At 37.8% G+C, this 25879-nt stretch overlaps 1 protein-coding gene across 4 annotated transcripts in view; it reads left to right on the top strand.

The window, feature by feature from the left end:
* DLC1 (DLC1 Rho GTPase activating protein) overlaps positions 1 to 25879 on the top strand; it is a 522352-nt gene that overhangs the window by 74270 nt on the left and 422203 nt on the right. The window contains exons 1-2 of one of the 4 annotated variants that reach the window (XM_070781603.1): positions 7114 to 7416; positions 21829 to 22976. In XM_070781603.1, the coding sequence (XP_070637704.1) occupies positions 21954 to 22976 (1023 nt within the window). In that variant the 5' untranslated portion in view covers positions 7114 to 7416; positions 21829 to 21953. Of the gene's footprint in view, positions 1 to 7113; positions 7417 to 7759; positions 8137 to 21828; positions 22977 to 25879 lie in introns of those variants that run through there. The other 3 variants (XM_070781608.1, XM_019953385.2, XM_070781604.1) reach the window with 3 other exon arrangements.

Here is a 25879-nt window from a genome sequence, read left to right on the forward strand (position 1 = left end):
TCTGATAAAGAACATCTACAAAAAAAAAAAAATCCTTGCAGCTAATATCATAATTAATGGTAAGAGTCCAAATGCTTTCTTCTTTAGACCCAAGACAAGACGAAACTGTTCACTTTCACCTATGTTATTCAACATTGTAGTGCAGATTCTAGCCTGTGGAGTAAAACAACAACAACAAATAAAAAAAGTAACAGGACTTCCCTGGTGGTGCAGTGGAAAAGAATCTGCCTGCCAATGCAGGCAATTCTGGGTTCGGGAAGATTCCACATTTTGTGGCGCAACTAAGCCCCTGAACCACAGCTACTGAAGCCTGTGTGCCTGGAGACCGTGCTCAGCAACAGGAGAACCACAGCAGTGAGAAGCCCATATACTGCAACCAAGAACAGTCCCTGCTCATTGCACCTAGAGAAAGCCTGTGCAAAGCAACAAAGACCCAAAACAGCCAAAATTAATTAATTAAAAAATTAAAATGTTCACGTTGAAAAAGAAGAAGCAAAACTATCTAATCACATGCAACATAATCTATGTTGGAAATCTTAGGGACCATCAAAAAGCTACTGAAATTAGTTTTGCAAGTTTGAAGGATACAAATTCACATACAAAAATAAAGTGTGTTCTATGTAACAGCAATAAACAATTGGAAATGGAATTTTTGGAATATACCATTTACAATATTCTCAAAACTATGAAATACTTAGAGATAAATCTGACAAAAATGTGCAAAACTACATTACAGTGAAAAGAAGGAAACACTTGTAAGAGAAACTAAAAACCTAAATAAAAGAAGAGACAGATTGTGTTCATGAAACAGAAGACAATGTTATTAAGACGTTACTTCTGCCCTAAATTGATCAAAATTCCAGCAAGCACTTACATGGAAATGGACAAGCTGCTTCTAAGATTCATATACATGTGTAATCGTCCTAGATTATCCAAACAACTTTGAAAAAGAAGAACAAAGTTAGAATATTTATACTACTTTATTTCAAATCCCACTATAAAGCTACAGTAATGAATATTATGTGGTATTGCATAAGAGATAGACAAATAAGTCAATGGAACAGAATAGAGTCAAGAAATAGAACATCACATATTTGGTCAATTGATTCTTTTGTTTTTGTTTTTTTTTGTTTGTTTGTTTAAATTTTATTTTATTTTTAAACTTTACATAATTGTATTAGTTTTGCCAAATATCAAAATGAATCTGCCACAGGTATACATGTGTTCCCCATCCTGAAGGGATAAAGACAATTCTGTGGAGGAAAGCTATTACAAATGGCACTGGAGCAACTGGGTATCCTCATTACAAAAAAAAAGTTTAATCCACCCTCTTACTATGGCATATAAAAAAATTAACTTTAAATGTATCAAAGAGCCTAAATGTAAAATCTAAATCCATAAAACTTCCAGCGTAACATATAGGAGAAAATCTTTGTGATCTTAGATCGGGCGATGAAACCTAATTTCTTTGCCTTGAGATGGGAAACACAATCCACAAAAGAAAAAATTTGTTAATATTTTTCTTTTCTCAAAAGTAAGAACTTCCACTTTATAAAAGGCACTGTTAAAAAATGAAACGACAAACTAAACTGGGAAGAAATATTTGCAAATCATCTGATAAAGACCTTGTATGCAGAATACACCAAGATATCTCCACTTTTACTTCCTATGTAGCACATCTAATTCTTCAGGAAAGATCTCTTGGCATCACACACTGAAAAAAGTTCACCTTTCTCATCGCCTCCATCAAAGCCCTTCATGTCTCTCACTGGATTTCCATAGTAACCTCCTACCTGGTCCTTTTTTGGCCCTTAGTTACTTTCAGCCTATTAATACAGCAGCCAGAGTAACCCCATTCCAATGTAAAGCAGATCTTGCCACTCAGCCTTGCCAGGGCACCACTTTTCAGAATCAAAGCCAAAGTCCTTACAAGATACCACCTAACTAACTCACTCTTCCTTACCTTCCTGAGTGCATCTTGTCCTTCTCTACCCTTTCCTCCTTCCATCCCAGCCTCATTGATTTCCTTGCTATTTGGGGAAACTACCAGGCACACTCTTTTTTAAGATCTTGTTTACACTGCCTAGACTCTATGACCCTCAGATATCTATATGGCCATCTCCCTCTCCTTTTAAAACTTTTACTAAAACGTTCCTGAGAGAGATTTCCCCTGATATCCCTTAGTTAATTCTCTAACATGATTGTCCCTCACTCCTCATATTCTTTATCATGCTCTGCATTTTCTGCTTCCCTTAGTAATTATTCACATACTAGATAATTTATGTATTTATGCTTGTTGTGCTTTACTAACCCTCTACCCTCCATTTTAATGTCCGTGAGGGCAAAGTCCTTTTTCTCCTTTTGGTTGGGGGGTGTTTAATGATATTTCCTACATGCACTGAACAGTACCATGAATATAGCAAATACAAAGTAAATATTGCTTGAGTGTGGGGACAGATATTAAGTATGTCACTCGATAAGTATTCTGAGGCTTTCCAGTGGTTCAGTTTTAAAGAGACAAATATGAGAAGTATACTTGTATTTTAACAGAAATTGAACAGATATCCCTTCAAGGCTACAAGCCTTGGTAACGAGTTCATGACTCCCATCCCTGCCGCTCCCCCTCCAGCGGTACACTGAGGACGATGCCCTGGATGCTGGAGTATAGGATAAGGAGTCAGGTGGAATGACTCTCAAAGGGCAGAGATTTAACTGGAGCAGAAGTTTTATGAGATGAAGAAATCTGGACACAGATAGTTTCACCTTTTCCAGGCGAACAGAGGGCGCAAGAGACAATGTCTAAGAACAATAAAAGCATTTGAAAGGACAACAAGAGAAGCTAGAGAGAGCATGAGCTTTCAGCCTAAAGAGAAGAGGAAACATTTTTTGAATAGACTGAAGACACAGGGAAATGAGAATTTCAGAGAAAGTTATATTAACCTCAACAAGGATGCTAAAGAGTACCAAATGGTCATGTTAGCCTAAGTTTTCATACAGAACAAATCTTTGTGGGACATAGAACTAACCTTCACCTCCACTAGCTGGGCACACCTAGACCTCTCTCAAGTATCTTTCATGGCTTGGGATCTTCATGCTTCTAAGAATATTCTGGCCCTTTTGAATAGGCAGGGAGATTCAATGTTTTCAGAGACCATATATATTGTGCCAGTGTAGTTTTTCTTTCTTCTATTTTTTTTTTACTGTTTTCTAAGTTTATGTTTTAATTTCTATTGGGAATTTATCAGTATACTTTTTTTCATAGCTATTCCAGAGTTGTAATTGGAAGGGAAGCAATGTATATAATAATCCAAAAAGCAGATATAATGGGTTTTGGTGAATTTATATGGTTTTGCTACTTTTGTCAGCTTAACATCAAACTTGTGTTCCTTTAATAAATTCTTCTGGATGAATACTAAATGTTTGGCAAAATGTGGTATCAAAAGTGTGACAACATTGATCCAAAAACTAACCAATCAGAATTACATTGATCAAAAATCAGTGATAAAAAATAAAAAATCAACATTTATCAAGAGCTAACCAAATTTGGATCATTGACAACACTGATCCAAAACTAATATGCATATGCAGATTATTAAAACTACAAAATTGTATTTTTTTCCTACATGGGTATGTCTATCAAAATGAGCCTATTGGAAGAAAGTACATGTAAATATTGCTGAAAAAATAACTAGAAATCTATCAAATACTACATCTTTATTGCTCTGACACATATGTGGTTACTCCAATAAATTGCAAGCAAAGTTTTCACGTAGATTTTTGAAAGATCAGTTTTCAGAGACAGTTTCTTCATGGCTTCCTAGGTGGCGCTAGAGGTAAAGAATCTGCCTGCCAGTGCAGGAAATGCAAGAGGCAAGAGTTCAATCCCTTGGTCAAGAAGATCCCCTGGAGGAAGGCGTGACAGCCCATTCCAGTATCCTTGCTTGGAGAATCCCCATGAACAAAGGAGCTGGAGGGCTACAGTCCGTGGGGTTGCAAAGAGTTGAAAATGACTGAGTGACTAAGCACGGCATGTACTTGTGTGGACAATTCTAAAGTGCTTTAAAGAAGCGATAGGGAATAAGATTGGCCTATATCCTCTTAAATCAAGCTTGTTCAATAAAATAGTTACATGTTAAAAAAAAAAAGACACTCTATATTAATTTTAAGTTCATTACTATTAGGACTCTATTCTTTCACTAAAACAGAAAAATAAAAGCCTGCTTATACCCACAATATCACAAATGTTAAATGTGAGTGCTGAATTAATGATGATTGTACTCAATTCATAAAGGGCTAAACACTATTTTCAAAGGATAGGTTCCACTTCACACAATCAAAAGGTTGTTGGACTTTAGAGTCCTTGAATTCTATAAAAGTGCAGATTTAAATTTCCCAATGATAGTTGAGGATTAGCTATCCAGTCATAGCCAGTGTTTATTTTTTAGATCCTAGTACATGGGAAGAAGGACAGGGAAGCCTGGCATGATGCAGTTTATGGGGTTACAAAGAGTCAGATACAACTTTGTGACTGAACAACAATAACAGCATGGAAAAAAAGCTCATCTTCACAATAACTTATAATCCTCGTTCTGCAATTCCTTTTTCTTAAAAAAAAAAAAAAAGTACCTAATTGCTCCACCAATAAAGTTGTTCCAAATGTGTACATTTAACTGAGCTCAGTAGATACAAGTCTTCAGGAAAACAATCATAGAATAGAGATGCAAACATGAAAAAGGCAATTATTTAAATGGTAAAAATAATTCTAGATAACAATGACTGTCACACCAGCCATGAAGTCTAATGACTTGACGTGGACTATCATCTCTAATTTTGAAAAACCCTTAGATCCAGAGACTAAAACCAAGGTTTATGCAGGATAAGTAATTTGAATAGGGTCATCACGGTTGTTAGTTTTGGAGCCAGAGTTCTTTCCTGATACTTTGCTTTCAACTTTTTAACTGCCCCTCTACCATATTTTATTAGCTGAATAATATGCAAACATTTAAAGGAGTTTTGTATTGAGATTTACAAGTGGATAGGAGAAGAGGACAAATATCTTGAAACCCTTCTATGTGCCTGACACTATGTTAAATATTTAGGAAACGATCTCATTAGTTATCTTTATCCTCATATCTGGTAAAGCATTTATGAGAATATAAGTTCTGGGATTTGTTTGGAGTCGGGCAACTGAAGGATGAAAAATAAATAAGAGTGATTAAAGATTTGGGAAGAAATCCTTCTAAATAATAGAGTAAATCGTGAAGTCTTATTTGTTTAGGGAAGAGAACGTTAAGGAGAAAATTACTAATAAGAGTATCTGGATATCTAAAAAACCATTTATAAATCTATGTGAACAGGGTTTTGTTGTTTCCTCAGGCCAATATAAACAGAAACAAGGCTAAATTATACAAGAGGGGGATTATAGTACTCAGGAGGAGAATCTAGTCAAGAAGAATTTGCGGAGTGAGAATGTTTATTGAGTGCCCTCTGTTACCAGAGGCAGAGCTACAAGCAGATAGGTATAGAGATATACAAGTTATTTTAGGAAAGAACTTACATCAATTCTCATTCCATTCTGCTCCAGTGTTTTCTGAAGGGAAAGAGATAAATTTATAAATATATCTGTATATAAATTTAATCCTATTTTCCAATCTGGGAGTTATGTGGAATTGTCCCTATTTATAACGAGGAATCTGAAACTCAGAGAGTTTAAGAAGTCTTCCTAGTTTCACACAGCAATTAAGAGAGCGTCAAGAGAGACAGTTGAACTCAGGGTGTTACAGTTAGAAAATGTGGGTTCCAAAGTAGACTTGGCTACTGTCCATCATTTGATTGTGAGAAAATTACTCTCATAAATTTCTAATACTTCATCTGTAAGATAAAAATAAGAATACACACAATGATAGTTGGGAAGATTAAATAGTTTCAGTGGAAGTATTTTGAATATGAACATAAATGACCCTTTAAAGAATTTATGAAGTTGTGGACTTCCTTCTTGTGGCTGAAGGTTAACTTCAAGGAATCTAAATGCTCATTTTTTAAATCAGTAATATTTTGAGATAAACTCCTAAAAATTGCTTCTCCCTCCAGGTTATTTGAATGCTCTTCATCTGAAAATTATATATAAAATGTTATCCCTGCCACTTACCGTTTTAACCAAATTTAACATACAAACCAAATGTTAAGCATTGGGTTTGATATTTCTGATAGTCCATGCTTTGCACTATCTTTGAGAGATTTTAGCTACCGAATAAGAAAAGAAATAATGGCTATAACATAATACTCTGACTTGTCATCTACTCAGTAGTATCAGCAAGTACTCAAAACATGATCATTATGCTATCTAGGTGTCTGTCAGTCTTGATAAAAATTAGAGAATAAACGTGAATAATGAAAACTGCTTACAATTTCAGAGATGTATCACATACATCTAGGGCTAATAGGTTTAATATTTCTTATATCCCTTTTTAAGTTCCTCTTTTCTCATATATAAATTGGGATTGTTCCTCTCATTATTGGAAATCTCTGGGTAGTTGCAAGCCCCATGTAGACCCAATGATCAGGTTAATCTGATCACTAACCACTGAAAGAAATACCTATGTCATAAACCGCAAGAGAATCCATTGATTGTAAATAAAGTAGAAGGGAGGCATTACTGAACAGTTTCAACCAAGCAAGATAATTAAACTCAGAGATGCTGTTTCCTGTTTCTCTGGTATAAACAACCAGCCTGCTGCACCCGCCTCTACACAACCTGGATGTCTCAAGGCCACAGCACCCTTCTTTCCTTCCACGTTCCCCAAAGAGAATCCTGGGTCATAAAGGAAGAACTGGTGCAACTTCTTTCCTGAAACGACTTGCGCTTCCTCTGCCTTGATATCTGTGTCATCTTATTATAAGAGGAGCGAACATCTATTATTAATTGACGCACTAATTAAAGCCATACTTGCTGTTTCCATTAGCTTATTCCCTACATTCTCCAGAGTTGGCTGTCTGGTTTTAATCAAAACCAAATGGTAGTCCAAGTTCCCAGCCTAGAGCAGCTAGGAGGAAGTCATCCAGTGGAGGCACAAGAAAGCAGAAAAGATAAACAGACGATAGTTCACAACATTTGTGTCGGAGGAAGGATACAGATACTGTGAGCTGCTTGAGAGATGTGAGTCCCAGACTCTGTTCTGCGGGATGGAAGCAGTTGCAAGTGGTTAATGTCAGCAAGACTGTAATAGGATCAAGATGGAGTCTGTCTTCTGCTTTTCCAGCACTAGATGTGTGTGACTGGAGGATTCTGGCCAGAAGCAAGGCTGCCTGGGCCCTGACACAAACTACTTTATTTCCGGGAAGGATTCTTGGGATCAGAGATTTTGAAGAAAACGTTCTGTTTGCTGGATTCCTAGGATCTCACTTAACAGATCTCAGGTACGGTGTGTAATCTGGCTGCAGCAATTTAAATGAAGGAACGGTCAAAAGGTTTTCAAATTTAGAAGAATTACGGTATTAAAAAACTCTAACTGCATCTTGCTCCCTTAAAAGATCTTTTGAAAGGAGTCCTGCAAAGGTATTTTGATTACATTGTGTGTATACACTGAATACAGTGGAAAAGTTGTAGAGGAAGGAAAGAACTATGTTTTCTATCTTTTTTTTTTTCCATAAGCAGTGTGGGATAGAAAAAGGCTTTACGGCTTTATGACTCTCCAGCTAATCACCTCAAGGGTTTTGACAAACTCACTTCAGTTCTGTGTAAAATCAGAACTCCTAAATCGCCGGCCTCAGGGCTCCCCCCTCCCCTCCTCCCGGCTCAGTCTTTCTCACACGCACACCACTCAGAGGCAGGAAATGCTTCGCAGGCAATCTGGGCCTGGTTGTGGAGGCCCCTTTTGCAAAACATCAGTCTGAATTTACTAGACAGAAGTCACTAGGAACGCCTTGACAGACTCCGGCTTCGGCTAAGGCTCCCTCCAGCTGCGGAGGCTGTTTTTGTTAGAATCACACACTGCGCAGAACCGCTTAGAATAGAGCCATGATCTCAACCACGAAATGTGAACTTATATTTTGGAGAAAGTAACGGAGACGGACTCCTCTCCTAGGCTGAGTGTTGAAGCATGTCATGCCTCGGCGTTTCAGCTCCTCCTCGTCGAGGTAAGACGCTGTGGACTATCTATCTCTCCGCTTTGAGGCAATCTACAGAGAGGCAGAAAGATTGAGAGACATGTTAGCATCTTGCACGGAGTGGGTGATTTCTTGGGTGTTAGAGCTGAGCCACGAAATCAGAAGTGGAAAAGGTTTAATAAGAAGAAAACTGTGGGTCAAACTGTTTTAGCAGAATGTCAATTCGGAAATAGGCTCCAGGGAGACTTCACTCTTTTTCTCCGCAAAGTAAGATCTTATTTTCAAGTCCTTTTCATCCTTATTTATGACTAAAGCCAGAAGACCAGTTTCCCTATTTTATGACTTTTGTGAAACAAATACATTATTGTCACACATTAAGTGTGAAGTGTAAATGATTTTTTTTTCTTTCCCCGTCTTTTGCCAAGAGAAGAGTAGTTCCTACTAGAATGACTTTATTTCTTAATAATGCATCTTTCAAAGAAAAGTTTGTGTCTCATTTAAAATATGAAGATTGGAGTCTTCAGTATGTCCCCACCCAGTTTCAACTACAGGTCAAACTGCTAATGTACAGCTTGCTAATAAATGGTTTATTTATTTATTTTTCAAAAAAGTAAACACATGAAAGTTTACAACTTATTTCTATCCTAAATAGAATTTACTCTGATTTTTAAAAATTTAAATATCAGAATTAGATTTAAGATATATATTAACTTTCCTGAATTTTAACTATTCACTGCTCAAATTCTGTGTGAATATTTTTGAATAATTAAAGTAAATCTCAATGACAATGACATTCCTTATTACCATTTTAAGGTTGCTGGAGATCACTAAAATCATATGAAAAGCTGATCTGTGTCCATAATTCATGTAATCATAAAATTACATTTCCACAGGACTGTAGTGTTTTTAACTTATGTTTACACGTGCAGTGTATAAGGAAAGAAATATAGTAATGTCTGAAATAGCAGAGTTTTAATAGATAACATAGTGTTATATTTATACTTCTGAATACTTAGAATGAAAACCATTATTTTATAGAAATAATATGGAAAGATATGTGAAAGAAACAAATAGCCATGCATATTTCCAAATTTATTAGATGAACACAAAATATCCTAAATGAAATATGAAAGCTATTTGACAGTTGGATCATATGAAGTCAAAGTTTTCGTCATAAACTTTGACATGGTATAAGGTGACCATTTGCTGTATTAGCTAATCATGCTTAAATTTTATGCTAGAATAACTTGTGTTGACAAATTCTAACTATTCACTAACAACTTAAGTCATGTTAAGACTTAAAAGTGATAAAAAGAATCTGTTTAATATGTTAAAATATTGACTTTTCTAAATTATAATTTAATAAAATTCCTCAATAGAATTTTAAGGAAGGAAAAAAATATGAGAGGTCACCTCTTCTAACACTGTTTTAAAGGTGCCAATAAAGAAGCTGAAGTATGACATTCAAAAATGACCTGTCCAAGGTCAAACCGCTAGTTGAAAAGATGACATTGGAACCACCATACCCTGTGTCATAATTCAGATAACTTTATATCACATCATCTTGCTCCCAAATAATAATTATGCATAATAGGGTATGAACATATCCATATCCGGTAGAAGGCTACCTTTAAACAGAAAATTGAAATGCTTCTTAAAAAAATAAAAGGCTTACAGCTGCCACTAGTATTACAGCATGGGGGGAAAAGAAAATTCCTGGTTTTAAAAAAGAATCAAGTTTACTAAGTAATGAAATTTCCTCAAATGCAAAAGTTTTCTTCTACCTTCAACAAACACTTTAAAGGAGTAACTTGTTTGTGACCGTTTTGTTACATTTCATGTTTATGCCCAGGAAATCAATCCATATGCTAATAATTATATTAATTTTAAACTGATGTTTCTTAAAAACATAGAGTTAAAAAGGAGGTTGTCTGATTCATATTTTTGTATCTAAATGGTATCATTATAACCCAACCCAACCAGTGACGTTCAGGAAAGATTTTACTGCCCCCCATTGGAATCAGTTTAAGAATCTTACACACCCAGACATGTTTTTATTTAAATAACCTAAATCTCCATTGCTATAGCCTGTTTCCAGTTCTATGCATTTTTACCTGAGTGGAAATGTGAAAAGGCTAAATGGACATGTGAAAATATGTGTACATTTTGAGGCCAAATAAACCCACTTCTTTTCATCATGCCTTCAACAGCTTATTTTTAGTCCTTTAATTGGTTCATATATCTACTCTGAGCCTTCTACAAAGTCCTTTAGTTGTAGAATGCAGAATTTGTTATGGTATATAAATAAATGGCTGACCAGTGCAGTGTTAAATGGAGGAGTTGGCTGTTTCATCTGTACCATTCCTCATATATGACAGTATATGTTGCTGATCATGCTGAAACACTGCACTTTTCATGGCAAGGGCCTTTCTAATAAAACTAATATGTTTCATTTTTAGTACATCCCATGTTGTTAGAGAAAATGTGAGTCGTGACCCTTTTCCCCCCATTTTTATGAACCAGATTGGATTTCCTGATGTTATTACCACTTAAAAGATAAGCTATTCAACACTTCCAATGTCTCTACCCTCTACATGATTGGAATGAGGAATAAACACGTAAAGCAATAGCCCATATAACTGATTGCATGATTAACTAAAGGGCTTAGTGAAAGAGAGTAGTATATCATTTTATTTATTTTTTCTTGAGTACGTTATAATAAAAAAGAGAATTTTTCTGGCCCTATCCAAGTCTGCTCATACCATATGTGCGTGCCAAGTCCCTTCAGTCATGTGCGACTCTTTGCAGCCTTATGGACTGTAGCCCGCCAGGCTCCTCTGTCCATGGGATTCTCCAGACAAGAATCCTGAAGCTGGGGGCTGTGCCCTCCTCTGGTGGATCTTCCTGACCCAGGGATCGAGCGCGCATCTCTCATGTCTCCTGCACTGGGAGGTGGGTTCTTTATGGCTAGCGCCACCTGGGAAGCCCCTACCCATACCTACCCCTGTTTTTGTTTAGTCAGCAAGTCGGGTCTGAGTCTTGGGGACCATGGGGTAGACTTACTGAGTCTACCTGAAGCCTTTCAGGTTTCTCTGTCCATGGGATTCTCCAGGCAAGAATGCTGGAGTGTGTTGCCATTCTCTTCTCCAGGGGATCTTCCTGACTCAGGGATTGAACCTGCATCTCCTGCATTGGCAGCTGAGTTCTTTACCGCTGAGCCACCAGGAAGGCCCACAAATGCTTTAGGCATGTTTTAATCTTACTTATAGAGAAAGAGTCTTATAGGATTGTCTTTTCGGTTTTGTTTTGTTTTTACTGTGCTGATTCTTGGTTGTGCATGTACTATCTTTAGTTGCAGCATGCGAGCTCTTGGTTGAGGCTTGTAGGATCTAGTTCTGTGACCGGGTATTGAACCCAGGCCCCCATGCATTGGGAGTGCAGAGTCTTAGCCACTGGACCATCCTTTCATTCATTTTCTTTTTAGAGAATGAATGAATTGGCATCAGTATCATCTTACAATGAGAATTCTCTCTGTAGATATCATTACAGTACAGCAAAGTTCCAAATGAGTGATGATTTAGGTTTAGATCAGTTATTATTTGAATAAATGTTAAGAATTTTACATCAGAATTTAAAGAGAAAGAGGGAAAATTCCTCCAGATTTTAAGAAAATAGTATATTGAGCCTTCTTCTTCCAAGTGAATGATAAGGCCCTTGTTTGTACAATTTAAGTCAAACAGGTTTATAGAGAAGCCCAAATTCAGATTGTCTTTGGTGTGGATACAGAAATACAGCATGTATTTCTGCCATTCTCATTTGGCACTAAACTGCTGGTCTGCTCATAGAGTTTTGAGAAATAGATGGGCTTAGTTTTTGAGGAAGTTATTCAGAATAAAGATGAAGGTGGACCTTGAGACCTAGTTTAAAAGAGATTATTTATTTTGATTCAGTGTATTATAAAGTATAATAAGTGAACTTGAAAATATTGAATAGGAATTTTTGTGTTTAAAAAAAAAGGCAGTGTAAACAGCATGTATGTGAACTTGTTCATGAAAGAAGATAGAGGATTGAAAAAAGCAGTTGTAACTGCTTGTATGTATGAAAGTGAAGTGAAAGTCATTCAGTCATGCCTGACTCTTTGCAACCCCATGGACTATATAGTCCGTGGAATTCTCCAGGCCAGAATACCGGAGTGGGTAGCCTTTTTCTTCTCCAGGGGATCTTCCCAACCCAGGGATGGAACCCAGGTCTCCCACATCGCAGGTGGATTCTTTACCAGCTGAGCCACAAGGGAAGACCTCTATGTATGAAAAGGTTGTCTTAGACTGAAATAACAGAATGGCTTTAGCGATACAGTTCAGATAATCCAGAGGGAATCAGTCCATTAGTAGAAATGAGATAGAAAGAAAGTAGGAAGAGCAGAAAGCAAGATCAGAAATTCAGTAAGTGTTGCTTTTTATTCCCAGCAATTAGCAAAATATCTAGTGTGTCAGGTACTGTCAATACCTGTTTTTTAGTAAATGTTTGTGGAGTAAATAGGAGGGAAAGAAGAAAGGAAAGGAAAACCAATGTTGAAGAGTGGGTGTTGTGAGACTTTTTTTTTTTACGTTTTCCAGACATCCTGTAATGACTGAATAATAATTTTTAAAGAGGAAAGAAAATAAGAGGTTGGCAAGAGTCATCAGAGCCTGAGGCCAGAGGTTAACAACACTCTCATAAGATGACATTACAAGTTCATTAAGAACCAGAGGGAAGCGTGAGCATCCAAAAATAGTTCAAAGTTAAAAGTTACATGAGGCCAGTGAGAGCAGAGCACTGGTGAATTTTCCACAATTTAAATGGGGTGGTGTACTGGAAAGCTCATGGGAAGAGATGGAAATTGGGCTCAGTCTTGCATCTTTGCCATTTGAATCTGCTCTGTGGTTTCAAGCACGCCCCATATCTACTCTGAGCTTCTGCTTTTTATTGGTAAAATCTGGAAGATACTGTAAATATTTATATCACCGGGTCATTTTGAGCATCAGATGAGACTTTGAATGTGCCAGTTGGGTCACATACAGTATAACAAACAAATTTCTGTTTTTTTTTTTTTTTTTTTTAAAAAGCAGAGGTCAAATGAATCGAGAAAGAAAGAATCATGGCATTTCACTCTGTTGTCAAATCACTCATCTGTATTGAAATAACATGGGCATACAAAGGATAGTTCCAGCTCCTCCTCAGTTAAGGATTCTGCAGCTAAGATCTGTCAAAATAAAGGAATTACTACTGTCACCATCTTCATCATCGTCATCGTCTTCTAGTATCTAGTTTTATTGCACTATGCCATGGATTAAGTGCTTTACATGTATTATCAGCTCATCATTATTATTGTAGCCCAATATTACTATTTCTGTCAATGATTTTCACTATTCCTATTCTTGAAGAATAGGAATACAGAACCTAAGTAATGAATGCAAATCACCTGAAAAAGAAAAAGATTGTTTAACAGACATCTTGCCCTCACAAAAAAATAGAGATAATAAACACCAGCCACCAATAGGTGTTGGACATTGATGTATTCCTTAGTCCTGCCAAAACGTCTCTGTATAAAATAGGATAATAACAGTACCCACTACATAGAGTACTTATTGCTCATGAATATTGTTACTAAGGAGACAGTGAAAGGACAACACCAAATGCAGGGCCTGATCCACTGCTGCTGCTAAGTCACTTCAGTCGTGTCCGACTCTGTGCGACCCCATAGACGGCAGCCCACTAGGCTCCTCTGTCCCTGGCATTTTCCAGGCAAGAATACTGGAGTGGGTTGCCATTTCCTTCTCCAGTGCATGAAAGTGAAAAGTGAAAGTGAAGTCTCTCAGTCGTGCCTGACTCTTAGTGACCCCATGGACTGCAGCCTACCAGGCTCCTCTGTCCATGGGATTTTCCAGACAAGAGTATAGGAGTGGGGTGCCATTGCCTTCTCCAAGGGCCTGATCCACAGTAAACACTTAATACATGGAAGCTTTTTTACTATCACTATTACCATGATCATCAAAAGTTTCTAATGCACCAACTATTTCTTGGGTATTGGGGACAGTTGGTAGTAAAAACAATCTAAAATATACATAAGGAGATGAAAAAAATAAGCTGAGAATGATAGATATTAAATATAGAAGGATACCCCTGGTGGCTCAGCATCTGCAATGCAGGATACATGGGTTCAATCCCTCAGCTGGAAAGATCATCTGGAGATGATCTATATTCTTGCCTGGAAAATCCCATAGACAAAGGAGCCTGGCAGGCTACAGTCCATGGGGTCGCAAAGAGCTGGACACGACTAAACCACCACTACCGCAGAGGACAAAAGTTGATATCAGAGGCATCAATCCCTGATGGGAGACCAACCTAACAGAAGTAACTGAGTTCTCAAATGATTTCATGTTCCTGATTTCAGTGAAAGTTGTACTTATCAAATGGCTGAAATCTCAGGATCATGTTGTCACCGAGCTGTTTGAGCACCTGTGTTGCTGTAGCCCTATCTCTTATTTATATTTAGTGATTACTATGTCTACCGTTGGAGTGTTCTTAGAAATGATAGCAAAGCTAAAAATAGAAAGTGACCACTTAAAGCAAAGCCACATCTCACTATGCTGATGATAAAGCATTATAATTCATGTCTGTTGTGGAATAGAAGTATCTTTTTACAAAAAGGCAGAAATCACATTTCAGTCATATTGCTTTGCCATAAAAAAAGACAATGAAACATTTGATATAAAATTTAATTTTAAGTTGCTTCCTGTTGCATCAAAAATTTCAAGTGCAACAAGTTCAGAGCGAAAGCAATACTTTTCTTTGGTTTTAAGGGAGTTTGCAGAAAAGATATGAAGTCAAAATGTGAAATAATTAATCATTCGTTAATGAATTTATTTGCAGAAATACCTAAGCTACAGTGTAGTTCTAGATGCTCAAAGGGATCTGCATGAAATGGGACACTTATTGAGAAGACTATGTACATAAAAAAAGAAAATAAAACATGGAATCCCTAAGGAAATATAGATATCTAGAAATAACTGCATCCATAATACAATATTATCCCCCAAGACTGCGTTAATTCTGGGATCTCTTGGAAACCAATTATCTCCAGAAAACTTTTAGTGATATCAGGCAAATATCATGACATTTTAAAAGATTTAGTCACATTACACGTGGTTATTTAAGAAAATGTTCTGGGAATATGCAAACCTGGCTGACTTGAGCTATAAAGTGGTGATAAGTCAGACACTGCCAGTATCTGAGCTCCTCCCTGCAAGGGAATTGGAAACTACCAGGGATAGAAGAGCCTGGCGGGCTACAGTCCATGGGGTCACAGAGAATCGGACTGAGTGACTACACACACACACACACGCACACACACACACACACACACGCACACGCACACACACACACACACGGCTACATTATATAGGAGGAAGCTGGAGGTAAAAATAGGATAACTCAGAAATAATAATTTGCAATTTTTTAACAGCTTTCTTTTTTCCGATGAGCTGACTTCTAGTGGATTGACTGTGTTAATTTTCAAATATACTTGCTTCCTGGAACATATTTGACTCTGAGAGCTAAGAAGGAGAAAAGATTACCAAGCTCAGTAAAACTAATATATACATGAAAATAGGTAAACATTTTAAAAAGTATTTTAATTGGGTACCTATTTCTTCATTCTTTTTCTTAAGATCAAAAATGATGGAAGCTTAGATGTGTCTGCCGGAAAAAGTGATGTACTACTTACTCCATTGACTTAGTTTATTCTAGGTGGTTTACCCTATAATTTAAAAGGCTGTTGATAATTTCCAGACAGCCTAAAGACACAGAAGCTTTTTCAGATATAATATTTTAAGCTCTATTAAGTAATTTATCAATAAAGGATTTTAATAGGAGTTTGTTTTTTCCACAGACAGCTGATGAGGGATAATGAATAACTACCAACTTTTGACACAGTATGTAAAAGTAGATGAATAATGACTTTGTGAAGGAATAGACCCAGATTGCCACTAAAAAAAGGAAATCTGCATACGATCATATAGTGAGAAATTTTTGCATCATGTTATGCAAAAACATTAGGCTTAAGGAGAGGAGGAGGTTTCTCTCTCCTTAAGCCTAATTCTAACCCTGTCTAATTTGGATTAGAGAGCATGAATATTTTAAAGAATAAGTGCTAATTGTGTTTTATTAAAAGTTGGCTACCCTGACTAGACTCATAGAAATGCTTTTTTAAAATATGTGATTTTCTTTTTTTTTGGCTATTTGTTCATCATGCATTTACATACAGGGATTGAGATTAACCATGTCTGTCCCAGGCTTTCTCGCTGATCCTAAGCCTCCTGAATACGTGACACCAGTTTTGCATGTTAAAGCACTCCTCTCATGTTATCATTGAGTTGGGGGCAGTGGAAGGTGCCCAGATGTGCTACAGTTTAGTTTGCTAGATGATTTGTTCTTTGACAGCTCCATCAAGAAAATGAATTCCATTTCGACCTCCACCCATGCTCACTGTCAGGAAGATTTACTTTGCCATTCTGAGCACACATTTGAAGACCTGTGTCTGTTTGACTGTTGTTGATCCTGTTCTGATTGTCTAATTCAACTCAATAAGTGTTTGGGTGGCATGATATGCAAAGTTGACTCCCCGAGGGCAGGCCAAGATCCATTAAGATGTCAAATCATTATAGGATGCTCAGATTCCCCATCTCTCCATATCACCAACTTGACCCTTACATTAGTAACAGCATGGGCCATTGTATTAATAGAAATGTTCTTTTCTTGGTTCAGGAGCATTCTCTATTCTTGCAAGAGTTCATGTTAGGGAATTTAATCCGTGTGTGTGTGCATAGTTGCTCAGTCATGTCCAACACTTTGCCACCCCAATGGACTGTAGTCTGCCAGGCTTCTCTGACCATGGGGTTTCCCAGGCAAGAATACTGGAGTGGGTTGCCATTTCCTACCCTGGGGAATCTTCCCGACCAAGGGATCGAACCCGTGTCTCCTATGTGTTCTGCATTATAGGTGGATTCTTTACCTACTGAGCCATCAGGGAAGGAGCTTAACTTACTTTTAATTAAAAGGAGATTATTCCCCTTATAATATTCATTCCTTCTCCCAGTGACTGAATACATACTATGTGGTAACTATTTCCCACACACACATGCACACACACATATGCACATATGCGTTACAACAGTAGTAGGAGAAAAACATGACCTAGAAATTTAATACAGGATGGGTAATTAAGAAGAAAGACGTAAAGGAAAACCAGAAGTAATTCTAGCCAAGCTGTCTAGAAGAAAGTGGGAAAATACAGAGAAACCAGCAGTACTGTTATGCCTTTATTTTCTCTTCTGTTAATATGCAGCATCTGTGTGAAGGTGTCTAAAAACAACCCAGGAGTCAATCATGTGCGTGTGCGTGTGTGTATTTATTTATATATGTGCACGTATATCTATATATGTCATCTGTGCTCTGAAAGGACAAAACAACTTAATATATATTTAGGTTTATATTCCCAGTGTTTAGCAGACTGTCTACAGCCCAGGCGTGCATGCTCAGTCACTCAGTCGTGTCTGACTCTTTGCGACCCCATGGACTATAGCCCACCAGGCTCCTTTGTCCATGGTATTTCCCAGGCAAAAATACTGGAGTGGGTTGCCATTTCCTACTCCAGGAGATCATCTCAGTCCAGGGATCAAACCCGTGTCTCTTGCATCTCCTGCATTCGCAGGTGGGTTCTTTTATCACTGAGCTACCTGGGAAGCCTTCTGTAGCCTGTTCAGTCCTAAATAAATACTTGTTGAATAAATGACTATGATCAGGCAGTGTTGCTGTCAGTTCTAAGGTACTGCCCACTTGATTTCAGCCACAAGTACTTCATTTGCCCCGAGTTCTCCCAGGCTATCGTGTCAGCAGTAGTGATTCCCATCGGGTTCTTCTTCCCTGAGGACCACTGCCAGGTCAAAATACAAAATGTGTGTTCATTTCAGAAGCAGTTGCAAAAGAGAGCATGATAGCTTGATGTCAGAAATAAGTCAGGGATTCTCAAACTAGAATATCTTCCATTGTTTTTAGTACTATATTCAACTTTGATTCATTTTAAAATACAGACTGTATGCCACAAAATGCTTATGTTAAAGGGTGGTAAGTGTTACAAAATGAGCCCACATAATACATTTTAAATCACTCTGTGTCCAAACATCCTATGCCCTAACATCACAAAAAGCAAATGTGGACATTTCACAAATATTTTCCAGAATCATTACATAATTAGAGGTACATAGGGTTTCTTGTTATATTAATACAGTGGTGTTTGAACACATACATTTAAAAAAGTGAAAAATCCCCATGGAAATTCACTTCATAAAATCAACACCCTAGAATGACTTACACTTTTCCAGATCCCTCATCCAAACCCTGAGCAGCTGAGCTCATTCTGAATGAAACTGCATAATAACGATTATTTTAAAAAATGGTAATAGAAGTTTGCAAAGTAAGTCATCAGTAGTTAGAAATGTAATTTTGAATAAGACAGCCTGGTGAGAAGGCTCAAAGGGAAACTTAGGTTTTTTACAAAGACTTCTGAATCTTACAGGACAGATTCGAGTCAATTCAGATGACTTAGAAAATGAGTCCCGGGTGCTCATATGTGATGGACAATAATGTTCTCAGTCACTCAGTTGTGTCCGACTCTGTGACCCCATGGACTCTAGCCCGCCAGGCTCCTCTGTCCATGGAATTGGAATTTTTCAGGCAAGAATATTGGAGTGGGTTGCCATTTTCCTATTCCAGTGGATCTTCCCGACCCAGCAATAGAACCCGCATCCCTTGCATCTCCTGCATTGGCAGTCAGATTCTTTACCCCTAGCACCCTCCGGGCAGCCCAGACAATAATAATCATATTTTAATTAATACTGTTTTCGGCCTTTAGATCCTGCAGACAGATTTTTAACTATAAATCTTACAAATCAGAATTTAATTAAGAACTGTGAATAAGAAAGCTCGTTGAGATAATTAAAAAAAAAAATCTATCAGACCACAGGATTTGGAGTGAATGTCCACGCTATAGTGGTGATGGTCATAATGAAAATTAGAAAATTTTATGTCTTTGAGATGAAGACACTATAAATTCACAGGAATGATATTGGAAGTGTCCAAAGGACCTAGATAAGAAATTAGGACAGAAGGAGTTAATGGTGTATGAACCTGTCTAATTTACAGTCTCTCTTTACATCTAGATTGTCTCAGAACTGTTTAACTGTCTTCCTTTGATGTTATAAAAATACTTGCCAGAGTTGAGTGCAATAAGTTAACTAATATTATGGTAAGGACTTAAAGGCAAAACTTTTATATAATCTGTTCCCCAGGGGGTTAATAAAACTCTTTCACCTTCTTCATCAAAGAAATAAAACCAGAAGTCAGCCTCAACTTAAATGTAAATGTGGCTTAGAAATGACACAGTAATACCACTTGGCATTTCTTAAGTTAGCCTGCTCTTTCTACGCTGGATAAAAATAAAGAAAAGAAAGCATCTAAAACAGAACCGCCCTATTACAACCCAAATTTGCCCATGAAAGCAGAAATTTTCTGGCCTGCATCTATGCGTTTTTTCCACTTTCCGTAGCCTCCCACACGATAATGACTTATGCATGGAATTCAGGGACTTTATATTTTTCTTTTGAATGCAAAATGAATGCCAACATGGAAAATGTGAATGCTGGCCATTTTCAAAAAGATACACACTGACCTCTAAGGAAATCAAATAGCATCCAGAATGCTATTTGGTCAGTCTGGGGTACCAGAATTCTAATACATTCCTGGTCTTTACAGGATGAGAATATTTACCTTTCTGGCATGTGCTTAGTCAGAATAGCTTGAAATTTTTGGTGGACAGTCAGACTCCTTTTCAATAGACTGAAGTGACCCAAAACCAGCACCGCGGTTAATCTTGTTTATGACTGAAATCAATAAGCCAGTCCATGTTATGTGCTGACCGTTCTTGTGTGGCGTAGAAACTAGAAGTGTCTGCTCTTGAATGAGATTTTTTATTTTACAATTCAGTCATTAGGTTTCATTATGGGACACAATTTGGATTAGTCATTTTTATAAGGTTGCGTTTACATTGGTGTAATTTGTTGCCTTTAACTAAGGCTTTGAATAATTCAAGGCAGAGAGGATGGATGGATATCTGGAATGTGTTTATATCCTGACCTTATCTTATGCTTGGTTTTCATGTTTACTTAAAATTTTTATGGCCAAATTCTAACAGAAATATACAAACTAAACTCCTTGGAAGCCAAACAGAATGAGACTGAAATTCCTAAAGAACTGTTTCAATTGTCTTTCTGTGCTCACATCTTCTTTTTGATTCACCTGAATCCTTACCTGAAGAGTTTAGATTTTATACCTATTAAAGGTGTCTGGAAGGAAAGGAGGCTGTAGAATCTCATTCCATGGAGACAATGAAGTTTGTTGCCTCTCTGGGTCTTAGAACTGGTGCCTACTTTGAATCCAGGCTTACCCTGAGATATGTAGCCTTAAGCAAGTCATTTAACTTCTCTAAGCTTTAACAGTACTAGCTTGCAAACTGGTCATAGTAGCAAAGGGATGTATGTAAATATATTTAACCCGAAAGTGGGCTAAGGTGTGTCCTATTCTTTGTGACCCCATGGACTAGAGCCTACCAGGCTCCTCCGTCCATGGAATTTTCCAGGCAAGAATACTGGAGTGGGTTGCCATTTCCTTCTCCAGGGGATCTTCCCGACCCAGGGATCGAACCCAGATCTCCCTCATTGCAGGCACTTTACCATCTGAGCCACCTGGGAAGCCCATTTAACCAAAGGCATTGCAAATGGTGTGTGGTATGCCTTCTTATGCATGAATTATGTGTTAATATGAGCTAAACTGATTACCCCGGGAGTTTCTTAGTCACTGCCTGGGGTAAATGTGTCCTGGTGATTTGGGGTCTGTATTAGCTCTTTCACATGCTAATATATTACACTGTTGTCTCTGTAGCTCAGGTTTTGCATGAGTAGTTCCCTGGTGACCTTTGGTGCAATTCAAACCAAGCAGCCAATAGATTTCTGTAGCAATTTGTTTCCACAAAAGTTAACCAGGGAAGCGTGTAAGCTAGAGCAACTTGTTTCTTCCGGTGAATTATTAAGTATAGCAGTCCAGTTATTTTCCTAGTGGGATTTTTAATTATACACACACACACACACACACGCTTGTGCTCCTGCTGTCGCTCAGTCGTGTCTAATTCTCTGTGACCCCATGCACTGTAGCCCGCCAGGCTCCCCTGTCCTTGGGATTCTCCAGGCAAGAATACTGGAGTGTGTTGCCATCTCTTCCTCCAGGGATCTTCCCAACCCAGGGATCAAACCCACATCTCTTCTGTCTCCTGCATTGACAGGCAGGTTCTTTACCACTAGCACTACTGGGTTATTCATTAATAGGTCAGTCAATCCAGCCACATTTAAAAGTATTGTCAATGATTTTTGACCAGAGATACTAAATGTAAAATTTTCTTCTATTAGCCTGCTTCTTGAAGAAATAACCCTATTAAGGTTGTTAATTGGAAGTTTTATTGAAACCTCTTATTTAATCTTTCATAGCATTGCTTAAGCACTCTCTTTTCCACGATAGATTTTGACTTTAGAATTATATCCTGAACTCTATGTATATATTTTATTTTTTTAATAGGTGGTGAAATGACAAAACTTCCTCTCTTCTTCAATCAGTGAATTTGAAGTAATCTTTCATCAAGTTTCATCTCCTTTAGTCTCATACGGAATGTATCTCTCTGTCTGTTGTTAAACTACGATGACATGTCTGTAGCTATCAGAAAGAGAAGCTGGGAAGAACATGTGACCCAATGGATGGGACAGCCTTTTAGTTCTGATGATTGTAACACAGCATGTCATCATGGACTAGTAGCTGACAGCTTGCAGGCAAGTATGGAAAAAGATGCAACTCTAAATGTGGACCGCAAAGAGAGGTGTGTTTCACTCCCAGACTGCTGTCATGGCTCAGACCTGAGAGAGATTCCTGAGGGGCCAATGGGTCACATTTCAAAGGAGGTGGATGAAGATGACAGCCATGAAGGTGAAGATCAGTTCCTTTCTCTGGAGGCCAGCACAGAAACACTTGTGCATGTTTCTGATGAGGACACCGATTCTGATCTGTACCTCACAGATGATAAACAGATTCTAACTACTCAAGGGCCTGAAACATCAGACCAACATAGCGTCAAAGGAGCAGGCTCCTTAGTAAAGACGCTGCCCATTGTGGAAAGTAACCAAGATTCTTATGACTCCTGGGGAATGGCTGGTGGAGTTGATTTAGGGCTGGTTGAGGAAAAGGGGGACAAGAAAGTTGTTGACATGGTGAGTAAAAGCCTGGAGCTTTGTAAGGAGATAAGCTTAAGTGAAATAAAAGATCGGTCCAAAATGAATGCTTGCAGTTCTTTGAATGTGAAAGATATTGTGCCAGAAAAGCAGTTGGTTAATTCTGCTGTAATTGCTCAACATCGAAGGAAACCCGACTTCCCTAAAGATGAACATGAAAGCAACACCTGCAGTGCAGTACAAGATAAGTTATTGGCTATTCCTCGTATGGACAGAGGACTGCCATTATTAAAAACAGATCCTGGAAGCTGCCTTCTGCAGCCTCCTTCCTGCCCTAGTGGAATGTCAGCTGAAAATGGCCTGGAGACGAGTGGTTTCTCAGAACATCAAAACAAAAGTCTTCCAAAGTTCAACTCAGGAGATGGCATGCAGTGTTTACACTTCAAGGAGACTCTGGCCACCCAGGAACCCACAGATAACCAAGTCAGACTTCGTAAAAGAAAGGTAAGACGCATGCACCAATTATCTGGCTTTTGGAATTTTGTAAATATCCTTGTTTCCATCATTTATTATTCTTGCTAGGGTTAAAAAGATATGTTGCTGTTTCTTTTGCCCCATAGTGTAGCTGTATGACTTAAAGAGAATCTTGGGAAAATCATCACAATATGTAAAAATTAAAACAGGATAACCTATTTCACTAGTGATATTTATAATGGTTCCTGAGCATTTTGTTTTGGAATTGTGTTGAAGACAGAACTGATTTCACTTTCTTTGGAATTAAATAGCTACCAGATAGCTCATAGATCTGAAGGGCAATCTCTAATTTTCTGAAAGAATATCATGATATCTTTAAATTAAAATTATATATTTCAGTTTGTTTCTCTTTCCCCTTTAGAAAATATATTTTATTATAATAAAAGTGGTATAAGTCACATATTTTAAATGAGCCCTTTGCATATACCAAGGCAAAAGTACCCCCTTCCCCCAAAATATGCTAATGCTATTTTAAATGATACCCTGGCACATTTGCTATCCATAGCTATATGAACTTTCTGTTAACTTTTGACCAAAAGGATCAATAACTGAAATAAAATTTTATGCTGAGGCACCTTTGACTAATCCTGTAGATACCATGATCCCTTGAGAAGTGTGCAAGTGAGAGACACAAGGATTGGAGACAAACTGCATGAATCATGGTTTGGTTAGAGAACTCTTGACTAAAGTTTGTCATACCTTCAGGATTTCCCCAGCATTCTTCCCACAATGTAGTACTCTAAAGTCCTGATGTAAATACGAGTACCATTTCTTCTGTAAATCTAACATGCCATTGACATTTAAAAAAACCCTGCAGATTGGACATTTCAGGGCAGCAACCTTGCCCTTCTTGATACAATATGAGTCCATAATTCCAACTCTCCTAAGACAAAACTAAACTTCTCAGTTCTGCACAACTGGAGCTATCAAGAATGAGAAGCAAAAACTCCAGCTCCCTTTTGGTGAAGAAATCTGGTTTCCATAAACCATAAACGTCGTTTTGCTAACAAACTAGATCAGTAACGTGTCGTAAGTTTAAGTGAAGTAAAAACTTTACAGCAAAGATCAATGTGCACAAACTGTTAATACATGCCCACAGAGCATTCTGTGCTTCTGGCGAACTCTTCCTTTCTTGCATAAATTGTATTAGAATGTTAATGCTGCATAAAGTTGTTATGATTGGAATGCTCAGGTTGCTTTTTCAGAAATGTCCATATAGTCAATCAAATCTGTTGGAGGGAATGCAATAATGACATAAGAAAGTATTAACTGACCTATGACATAGTTCCCCTAAAATATGACAGACCCTGCCCAACTGCCGACAGGAACATTAAACATTCCAGAAACATATGCTCACCACTTGGACACTTATATCAATTCTAAGAATGCAGGAAGGAATTCGCTCTTGGATGTGTCACTATAGCATGGTTGCATTACGAGAGCCATAATTGTATCTCATTTACAAGTTCTAACTTAAATGTGCTATTTTAAGCATTTCATCATTCTAAAGTATTATGACATTGTCTGGAGGAGTGTTTGTTTTGACTCTACAACTCATTTGGGGTGCTCTGTAATAAACAGATTAAATTAAAAATTTGAGGTTTGGAAATTACTCTGGAAAAGTATGGTTACAAGAGAAGATACCTCTAGAATCAGTGTGTAGGAAGTTTTGTTCGATTTGATTTTGAATGCATGTTATAATAGCTTCAAGTTGCCCACTAGCCATTTTAGAACTTTACCAAGAGAAATAATAAAACAAATGCATAAATATATATGTACAGATATGTCCATCATTGTATTGTATGTTACTGACAAAAAGGACATAACATAAATTTCCATCAATCAAGGATGTATAATCAAATTCAAAAGCAGAGACATTACTTTGCCAACAAAGGTTCATCTAGTCAAGGCTATGGTTTTTCCTGTGGTCATGTATGGATGTGAGAGTTGGACTGTGAAAAAGGCTGAGTGCTGAAGAATTAATGCTTTTGAACTGTGGTGTTGGAGAAGACTCTTGCGAGTCCCTTGGACTGCAAGGAGATCCAACCAGTCCATTCTGAAGGAGATCAGCCCTGGGATTTCTTTGGAAGGAATGATGCCAAGGCTGAAATTCCAGTACTTTGGCCACCTCATGCGAAGAGTTGACTCATTGGAAAAGATTCTGATGCTGGGAGGGATTGGGGGCAGAAGGAGAAGGGGACGACAAAGGATGAGATGGCTGGATGGCATCACTGATTCTATGAATGTGAGTCTGAGTGAACTCCGGGAGTTGGTGATGGACAGGGAGGCCTGGCGTGCTGTGATTCATGGGGTCGCAAAGAATTGGACATGACTGAACGACTGATCTGATCTGAATCATTGTTTAGTGTATAATGATTGTTTAATCTGTAGTTTGGAATGGTATGCAGCCATGAAAAAGATGGATTGAGATCATGTTCTCTAACTGAACGGTACTCATGATATAGAGTGTGTAGAAAAAGACAGTGGCAGGCCAATATTTGTAGCGTGTCTCAGTCTGATAAGATGAAATATGTGGATACAGACATAGATAGAAATATAGATGGGTTATGACCCTCTCTAAATGCCTACCTAAATAAGAATATGCAAAATTCTAGATAAATAGGCACAAAATTGTTGACAACATTTACTTTGAGATAACAGAAGTAAAAGGTTAGAGGCAGGGCATTTCCATTTTTGGCCTATATATTTTTTATAAAAGGTGTTGTGTCTGACTCTTTGAGACTCCATGGACTATACGGTCCATGGAATTCTCCAGACCAGAATACTGGAGTGGGTAGCTGTTCCCTTCTTCAGGGGATCTTCCCAATCCAGGGATCAAACCCAGGTCTCTTGCGTGGCAGGTGGATTCTTTA

The sequence above is a fragment of the Bos indicus genome, chromosome 27 (assembly GCF_029378745.1).
Source record: "Bos indicus isolate NIAB-ARS_2022 breed Sahiwal x Tharparkar chromosome 27, NIAB-ARS_B.indTharparkar_mat_pri_1.0, whole genome shotgun sequence".
NCBI classification, from domain to species: Eukaryota; Metazoa; Chordata; class Mammalia; order Artiodactyla; family Bovidae; genus Bos; species Bos indicus.